The 9,859-nt window shown below is 33.0% G+C and overlaps 1 protein-coding gene and 1 long non-coding RNA gene across 2 annotated transcripts in view; both read left to right on the forward strand.

The window, feature by feature from the left end:
* The window catches only part of LOC117123157 (carnitine O-acetyltransferase-like), a 23,263-nt gene extending 19,425 nt beyond the window's left edge, over positions 1–3,838 (forward strand). The window contains exons 13-14 of the mRNA XM_033269007.1: positions 1,215–1,352; positions 2,302–3,838. Of these exons, the coding sequence (XP_033124898.1) occupies positions 1,215–1,352; positions 2,302–2,520 (357 nt within the window). The 3' untranslated portion in view covers positions 2,521–3,838. The remainder of the gene's footprint in view (positions 1–1,214; positions 1,353–2,301) is intronic.
* A 4,750-nt stretch (positions 3,839–8,588) lies between these two features.
* The window catches only part of LOC117123184, a 16,719-nt gene continuing 15,448 nt past the window's right edge, over positions 8,589–9,859 (forward strand). The window contains exon 1 of the long non-coding RNA XR_004447817.1: positions 8,589–8,715. This is a non-coding gene — a long non-coding RNA (uncharacterized LOC117123184). The remainder of the gene's footprint in view (positions 8,716–9,859) is intronic.

Raw genomic sequence — 9,859 nt, forward strand, 5'->3', positions numbered from 1 at the left:
TGATTTTAAAATTACAAAAAAAAAAAAATTAAGTCAAGAGTAAAATAACACATAAAAAAGAAAAATGAAATCATACAGAAAATTGTGAAGTTAAATAACATGAAAACCAACTCGAAATCAGGAAATGCTAACTATGACTGCTATTAATATTCAAAATATGTAGAATAATGTCATATTTTAATATACACAATTTGATATATGATATTTGCTTGGACAAAATTTGAAGAAGAATCAAGCACGGAAAGTGACCAAAGTGACCAAACACTCTGCGAATACATAGGAAAACGGGATAGAAGGAGAAAAAAAAGATCAGAAATAAAATAGGAAAAGCCAACAAAACATGATCATGGACTGACACTTGTATTTATTTATTTATCATTTATTTCAACAATATTTTATGAGAGTGGTCTATCCAGCCAGAGTTGATCAATTGGGACCCTCAGTACATACAATAAAGAAAAAAGAATAACAATTAAACTAGATCTTTAACATTAACAAATCAATTAAATTAAAACAGAACAATTTTAAAAAAATATCAGAAAATGTTTAAAATTGATTATTTAAGGAAAACATTTAAAATAATAATTAACAAATTGAAAAAACTTATAATTGACACATTAAAGACTCAGAAGAATAATTAAAATAATAAATTAATTTAGAGAATTAAAGGTCACATTACAGACATTGACAAATTACTGGAAAAAAAAGAAGAAAAATGTGAGGGAAATAAGAATTAAAAAGTTAAATAAAAAGAAAATAATTTAATTTTTTGTTAAGTGATCTTCCCACGATTAACTCCATAGTAGGCCTTTTATTTTTTCTTTAAAACTTTGTTTCAAACTAGCACTAGACTTGACATGAAATCTGACATTTATGGTGGAACTTTAAATTAAAAACAGTGAAGAACAAATGAATAGTACTCTCGAATCAGTATATATATCTCTCTTGCTTTAGTCTGATGGAGCGAATCCCGCTGCGGTGGCCATCACTATTGCACCACAACACTCTCAATCACCAACAGATGATGATGCGGCTGTCAGTTCTTGTCCAGTCCATTCATTTGTCCCTTATCCATGATGTTTGGATGATTTCATTATTAACTTATTCAATTGTAAAAATGACAAAGCAGTACAAAGACTGTCATCAACTTACTTTTAAAACAAGTTATTTTAATAACACATTTAAATTTGAAATATATTTTATATATATTTCAGGCCATATTTGGAGATGGTGTCGACCGTCATTTATTAGGTTTGAAACTTATGGCGATCGAGTGGGGATGGAATGTGCCAGAATTGATGATGGACACCACTTATCACATTAGCACACATTTTAAATTATCAACTAGCCAGGTTTGTATATCAGCTTCATATTCAAATTCAATAATCATATACTGTATAAAAATTACAGAGCTCTCCCTGCTTCGCTCCTGGACCACTTTTGGTATATTACTTTGAAAAACTCCCGACCGCGCCTGCTTTGCTCCCGTTGGGACCATCGAGCGGCCTCGCCACCCTTTTCCGGGAGATCTGCAGTGGCGGATCCGAGAATTCGCAATTGGGGGTGGAGCAAGGAGGGACTTTCACAGATGTACAATCTGTACCACCTCAGCCCGATCATGGTTGGGGCTGAGGTAAGAAAATTTATGGTTATGGCACCAAGACGACCGGAAATGGCACTCTCAGGCTTAAATTTAAATGTGATTATCTTTTTCTCTCCATTTATTTAATTTTTAAAACTTTTAGGGTCGGGAGGGGGGTTTCCCCCTTGAATCCACCGGCACTGATCTGGTTAATGAGCTTTGTAACATTTAATTTTATTTTGCTGCACCATCAGACATCTGATAATAAAGCAGCGAAAATGTGCACATATGGATTTGCAGGATATGGGTTAATTTCTGGGAGATTCTTGCTTGCTTGCGAGAGTGAGGGAGACCCCTGCCTTAGTTCAATATTTATTACTATAACGCAGATTTTACATCAAAAGTGACACAGGTGACCTTCCATTGAGAAAGGACTTCGCCTGATACCTTTGTATATGTATACATATAGGAAATGAGGTGTCTGCTAGAATAAAGATTGTGTCCAAATACTCAATGGCATATTCGTTGTGTTTTGAAAATGAGTAAGATAGTCTGCAAGAAAAAGATGTTATACACATAGACAAAGATTTTACTGTACATGTTTACTCTATATGATTCACTGTTTCTGTAATGATCCAAACATCTATAAATCCTTTTATTTGATATCATTAAAAGGCTCCTTTGAAAGCTAAAATTTTCATTGTTTTTTATGCACCTAGGTACCTGCCAAAAGTGATTCTACGCTGTGCTTTGGGCCTGTGGTTCCAGATGGATTTGGTGTGTGCTACAATCCCAAATCAAAACACATCAACTTTGCTGTGTCTGCTTTTAACACTAGTCCTGAGACAGATGCAAAAATAATGAGTGTTAAACTTACAGAAAGCCTAGCTGATATGCATAATATTTTGGTTCAAGGTTCACTCTCGGCTAAATTGTAAATAATCTAAAATATTTGAGGACTATGAGCACAAAATTCAAAATTTATTTTGGAAGCTGCTTTTCTTCCAATTTATCCAGAAAGCCAAGATAACAGATTGATGTATAGAAATTGAAATATAAACACTTGAATTATTTATTGCAATATCATTTGCAGACTATTTTGACTTTATCAGGTGCAGTCGATCGTTTTCAACCATAAATCTTTTTTAAGTACAGTAGAACCCACTATTAAAGGGAAATTTTTGGGACCAAAAAAAAGTGTCCTCTTAATAAGGGTGTCCCTTTTGTAGAGGACTCCTATTCAAGGGACAGTAACCAAAAATGTGAAATTGTCCCCTTAATAGGGGTTTTGGCATGTTTTCATACAACATGATATACATTCTTTATAATTTTAGTTTTATAGACATAAAAGGAGTTACAGTAGAATTAGAACTAGTTTATTACAATAATTAACAATGCAAATACAATTTTAATATTTATAATAATGTAATCAGCACTAGAAATGTAATTCAATCTATCAGACAGTTGTATATGTTCTGAATATTATTTCATGATGCAATGTCAATGATCAAGTACCTTTTTTCTTAAATATTAAACTTAGTATTGGTTGCATGGATATCTAATAGTAATGACTTAGAAATGAGGGTGAATGTTATGATATAGATTAGAAAGTGCACAAAAAACATTTAAAGTTGAATGAATTTGTTTCTTATTTTGATACTGCCGTAAATGTTGTGATACAATGAAGAAAATGTCCCTTTAATAATAGTGGTTAAATATGTATTGATTTGACCATTTGACACAGTGTCAGAAAGTGTTCCCTTAATTGATGTGTCCCTTAATATGGTTTGGCCGTAGTCTTAAAAAAATATTGCCTCTCATTTCATAGAAAAATGTTTCCTTAATAAGGACGTCCCCTGAACAGGGGTGTCCCAAAGGAGGGGCTCTTCCTTAGTTAGTTTAGAATGTTCATAAAGTAAGGTTAATGAACTGATCACTTATGAGAAATATTCTTCAATAGAATTGTAGCTAAAAAAGGAACATGCTTGATCAGTGAAAACAAAATTATGTGTATTTTCTACATATTAGTAGACTCTTAAAATCGATTAAATAAGCCTTTGAAACCCCTAAATTGTCAAAATTTTGAGGGCTTTGCCCCCTGGACCACTTTCGAAGCCTTTTAATCGAGGCTCGACCACGCCCACTTTGCTTTCGTCGGGAAAATGTAACCCTTCGTCGGGGGCGTCGCCCCCCCCTTCGGGGTCCTCAGCAAATCCTGGCGCCACCCCTGATCAGTGATGGATTGGTACTCATGAAGTACTAATATTTAGAACAGTAAAAGATGACTAAGTTAAAAACAATATAATGCCCGACGAAGGGTGTGAAAGCAAAAGTGAACTTACAGACGTGCAATGTGAATTTATAAGAATACCATTTTGGAAAACCAACATTATAAAATTTTCCGCATATATACCATTCGTAAGTTTATTTATAATATGCTCTACGTCCTTATCCATTGGTCAGGCATTGAAATAAAAAGTTACACATCGAGGCCTGAGTGTAGAACAATGTATTTTGAAAAGAAAATTCAGCCTGTCTTCAGTGTACCTTCTTCATAAAATTGGCTAATACAAGACTGTACAATATAAACAAAGTTGTTATGTACCGATCTATTATTTTTATCTGATAGGGTATATGCTGGAATTGAAAACTATGAGAGTCCGACACTAGATGAAAGCAATAGTGCTATTGGTATAACAGATTAAACAATCCCTAATTAAGTATTCATATTCCTATGAATAACTTCATTATTAATAAAAGGATATTAAGCTGGGAAGCAAACTTAACTTGGCCTACATTGTAAGTGATTAATGTGATTATAAGGAAATTATAATAATTATTTAAATATATATATCATAAATCTAAGTGACTGATGATGAATGTATAAATTATAAATGAAAATATCATAATAAACTTATACAAAGTTTGGACAATAATATATATATCTTCAAAAAACTTCATCTGGTTTTGTTTTTATTGTAGTGGATTAGTAATTTTTAAAAATTAAACCAATTTATTTATACGTTTCGATTTACTGAAGCTGGTAGTGTGTAACATTGTTTGGTGATGTGTAGCGCCCAGCCGTATTTGACACCTCGGCTTTTCAGGAACCAAAATCTTGTCCTACATGGATGTGGCGTAACCAAAACTCCCCTTCATCTTTGTTCATGGTGTTTGTTACTTTTTCTGATCCATAGTGCTTCTTTTAATATAGGCCTACGTTAAATCATTAAAATAAGTGTTTGTGGCTGGATTCAAACCACCAACGTCTTGCAATAATAGAAACAAGTGGTGAAGTCACTATGATAAATGTACAGTAAATAATAGAGAAATCTAAACGTAGGAAATTTTTGACTTCAAATAGTCATTAACAAGAAGCTGTTTATCTGCCATATTGTGTTTGCTCAAATTATGCTATAATTTTAGAAAAAGTGAGCGGGTTTGGTTACAAACATTGCTATTTTATCTGAAACGTAGTGTTTTGTGAAGGTTTTTGAAATAATGTGTTATTTTTGAGAGATTAGGCCTTAATTTTGTTGTTGATCTTCAGTTATTTTTGGGGGAGAAGTTTGGAACTGCTTTGGTTTCGCTTTTTAATAATACAGTAGTTCGTCAATATAAAAAAAAACCCAGGATATTCTTGTGAATTTAGTGGCTATTTTGTAGCTGATCACTATGTTTTAGCTAGGCCCTACTGTATTTTGCATATACGTGTTTATGTGTGTAAATTATCACTCGTATGTCATATTTAGTACACTGTATTATAACAAGGAGGTTAAATTTACCTCCTTGAATATAAGCAGCGTGGAGCCACTCCGCTCGGTTTTGGGGCTGGGCGTGTTTTGTCGGGGTTTAGGAGGCTTTGAAAAACGCCGAGATTTTTTAAGATTTCCATAAATCCAAAGCTGTTCTCTCACAAAATTCGAATAGGCCTATTGGTTAAGGCTGAATGGGGCTGGGATTTTAATTTTAGTTAATATAAAAGAAATTCTAGTTCTTTTTAAGTCCTATCAAAATACCACAATATACACATTGAGACCATACAATGCGTCAAAACAATCTAGGTTTTTTTTCCCCGACGGGGGGGGGGGGGGGGGGGGGGGGGAAAGCCATTGTAAATCGAAACGTTTCTCAACAGTGTCGTAACGTTGGGGCCGAGGGCCCTGTGGCTTTCTGAAACTAGGGGCAGTGGTGTAACGATGAGTCATGGGGAATGGCGATCAAATGTTGTGGGGAAGGGGGCCTTGTATATCAGCAAAGTTTTTTCGCTCACGAAATGACCAGGTTGAGTCATCACCATAGAGGTAATTGTTAAGGCTGAAAAGACTTTAATTATTAGAAAAAATACGTGCGACTACAGCACTGTATAATCATGGAGGAATTTCCTCCATTGTATAATCAACTAAAATTATTTTTACACACACACACATTTTAAATTGCGCATTTCATTAGCGTGCATTGTTACACGCTTAATTCATGAATGATAATTGATCTCAGTCAAATGAAGCTAAGCTTTTCCAGTTTATTCCTGAATAAGCATTACAAAAAAAGTCATTCAATCAATAAATGTATGTCGGTCTACCCCAATAAACAATCCTAGTAATCCTCGAAGTGTCTCAGCCTTGCCACGGTACCTGTACCAAGACAAAATATGGAAAAAAAGAAGAGAAAAGAAAAAAGTCCTAAAAGAGGGAAGCATAGTACCGTAGGCCCATTCCAAAACAAGCTAATTTTCGATTAAATTTCCATTGGTCTCAAGCATTTCTAAACAAAAATCTGAACACCACTGCCCCCCACCCTCCTATCTGTGTGATTCGCACGTAGCATGTCTTCTACCGAGATTTTTTCCTGGTTATTTATATTCTATAATTTGATTTGGTTTGAATTCATTCGAAAAATCACTTAAATTATACTGCAAAATATGAAGACAACTTCAATAACTTCAATATGTAGACAAAATTAAATAGATATTATTTTTCTGGATAACACCAAAAAAAAGGTTTTGTGGGCTTATTTCCATTGGGGTCCAAATAATCTAATATAAATAATCTAAATTAATTATTCAAATATTTCAATCAATTAAATATCCTCAATAAACAAATACAATTAATGCATCTTAATTTAAAAAAAAAAACCTGAATATCAAAAACTTATATTACTTATCTTCAAAGAATAAAAATCTTCATTTTAAAATTTACTTTGTTTTCAATAATTTGTATATCATGAGGAAGGAATACTCCATTCATTTATACCTGTGTAATAAGGTAACATTCCAACATTTAAAAAATAAACTATAAACACTATACAATTCAGAGACGGACAAAAATTACTTTCCGATAATAATTGAAGGTCTACGAGTTTTGGATAACTTTTCTTTGGGTCGTCTAGGCCAAAACAATTGTTGTGTTGGGGACGTCGGTCGGCTGTTGAAAAAAAAAAAACCTGATATCATACCTTAAAACTTCGAATTGAAGCCATGCACTTTCTTTTCGAGATAGGCTTCTTTTCGAGACTACTTTTGCAAAGTAAAGAGGAGTGCATTTTTTCAAAATGAATTCTGTAAATTTTGGGAATTACTTTACTATCATAACACAATAAATAGGGCCACTTTCAATGTTTAACTAAGTTGCTTAAATTAATGGATGTATTTTTTTTAATTGATTTTTCGATTTTTTTTGTATTTTTCTGATGTTCAAATATTTCAATCTATTTATTAATAGTTTAGTCCTGAATTACTCAAATCTGGCCGTATAAAAATTCACCTGGCCGTAACGTTTGAAAAGTCACGGCCAAACTATATTTAGGCCTAGTCGAATATGTGAAAGTTTACATTTTTCCAATAAAGGCCTAGGTCTAACATCATAGACGTGTTTTGGAGATACTGATTTTATACAAAAGTTTAAATGTATTATATAATGATTGTATCTTTTACTGTACATTTGTTCACATTGGACGTGCTTAGTCTATGTACCTCGCACTAAAAACGTAATCTATGTTTCCCCTTTTGCCAAGTTGACGTAACAATTGGAGTTTTATTTAAAAGATTAGCAGTTACATTTTGTTTGATTGAAATTGATTTTTATTTTGAAGTTTATCCTCCTTGTATAATAATGAAGAATTATGAATGAAAGTTTATTTATATAATTTGTTTTTCTCCATCTTGTTAGTGGTGGTTTCTAATTCTGTTCGTTGAGGATTGATACAATAAATTAAATCAAATACAATAGTTTATGATTAATTTATCATCCCACTTGAGTTGTCGTTAGGCGCTGTGTTTTTTGTTCAATGAAATTATTTTCGTCCGATCGCACCTATAGGCCCTACCTCCAATTTCAAGGAAAGAGAGAGAAACTTATTCGAAGTTTGACTCGATATCTAGCCTAGCATATATCATAAAGATGATTCTGATAGCGACATTGATTTATTGTTTTAAGTACCACCACAATAACGTTCTGAGGCGAATTTAGATAAAGGTTTATAAAGTAGGCCTATTTATCAAAGTTTTCATAGCTTTGTGTATTAACAACTGTTTGTTACCTCTAATGTAATTTCCACTAATTAAAAAGAGATTTGCGATTCGATAACAGTCCCTTTGAATTTGCTCTAAATGATCGATTCCAATGTACGTTATTAAATATTTAAAAAAAAACCCTTTAATATTTAAGATGTGCTAGCGCTGAGATCAGTCTTAATAATGGGATTAAAATAGGCCTACATGCTAGCAAATAATTAAAGAGTATTTAATATAATAATGATTTAGATGGGCATTTGATTTGTGGTGATTACCGGTATAAGAACCAAAAAAAAAAGCTTGTTTTCTGTATATAATTTTGATTTCTTCAATTTCAAACAAATGACCGCTGATTTTCGTGTAATTTTGGTATTTTAGTTGACTATGGGGATTATGTACCCTCTATTTTAAACTAATCCGTTTAAAAATCTGAAAATGTTGGCGATATCGAAAAAAAGTTTGGCCGATTTTACCATAAGATGGCGTGTGTTTGGCCGTGAAGCCTGTCGAGTCGACCTAACGTGGGAGAAGAGACTTTGCAACACCTGGAGTTAAAGTAGATTATTTTAGTAACGTAAACTTATCTTCAATAATATGTTTCCTGCACATAATTTCTTCCCTGGTAAGTACTCATTCATTATGTGTTAAGTATCGTATTCTAGAAAATAGGTCATAAAATGTCATTGGGAGTGGTTCAGAAACTAAATCAACTCGTTGTGGCGCCAGAGCGGACGCTCACTTTACTGTTTCTTATAGTACTCTGGCTAGAAAGGCCTGCCCTACCGTCAATGCTTGAATGTTCCGCTGAGGTATACTCAGCGTGACCACTCACAATTTTTGATATACCCAATGACTGGGTCGAAATTACCTAAGATTCAGCAAAAATTACCCAAAATTACCCAAGCTTCCTGAAAATGCATTAAAATTTGAAAAAAAAAACCGTGTTTTTCGCATGTATAGTTTCCCTTTTAGTTCAATTTATAAACCATTTTTTATTGTAATTGTTTTTGTTAATTATTAAAATTAATATTCACGAGGTGATAATACAGATAGAAAAATACGCTCTCAGTCGGCCAGTGTTATCAGTAGATCAGTGATCAAGTTTTATTATGTAATGCATTAATTAAGTAAGATCAATGGCAACGCAAATCACAAATAAACAATTATGAACCCATGTTTATAGCAACTACAGTCAATTAACAATGTTATGTGCACTTCGTTGACTTTTGCTTACTTGAATGGACTGACATATACATTTACTTCTTAATTCTTCCTCTATGACAAAAATATTTAATTTTCTTAGTAAAAATAAAATACCCAAGGATTTCAACGGAATACCCGAGAACCCAAGACCAAGTCAAAATACCCAAGCTCTTGGGTAAATACCCAAGCAGTGGTCACACTCGGTATACTTAAGAAGGCCGACTCTGTGCACAGGGCCAACCCTAACACGTAATCTTATGCACTAGACCTATGGCATGTCGGGAAGGTGGCACACATTTTAAAATTATAAATAAAAGTATCATGTAAGCCTAGGATACGCTCTTAAAATATTGATTAATTTTTAAAGATATTCATTCCTTTGATACATTTATGGCCACAACTTTTTACCATCTGAATACATTTTCTTGTTTTTGGTATCAAAGTGTAGAATAGTTCATTTCATATCATTTGGTATAAAAGACAATGTAATTACATTTAATTTTGTCACAGGTCAAAAGTCATCAACCAAAGATCAACATCATCGAAGTTCACCCAAAATATAT

Source organism: Anneissia japonica, unplaced genomic scaffold, assembly GCF_011630105.1.
Source record: "Anneissia japonica isolate Jap-2015-1 unplaced genomic scaffold, ASM1163010v1 scaffold560_len657749_cov147, whole genome shotgun sequence".
NCBI lineage: Eukaryota > Metazoa > Echinodermata > Crinoidea > Comatulida > Comatulidae > Anneissia > Anneissia japonica.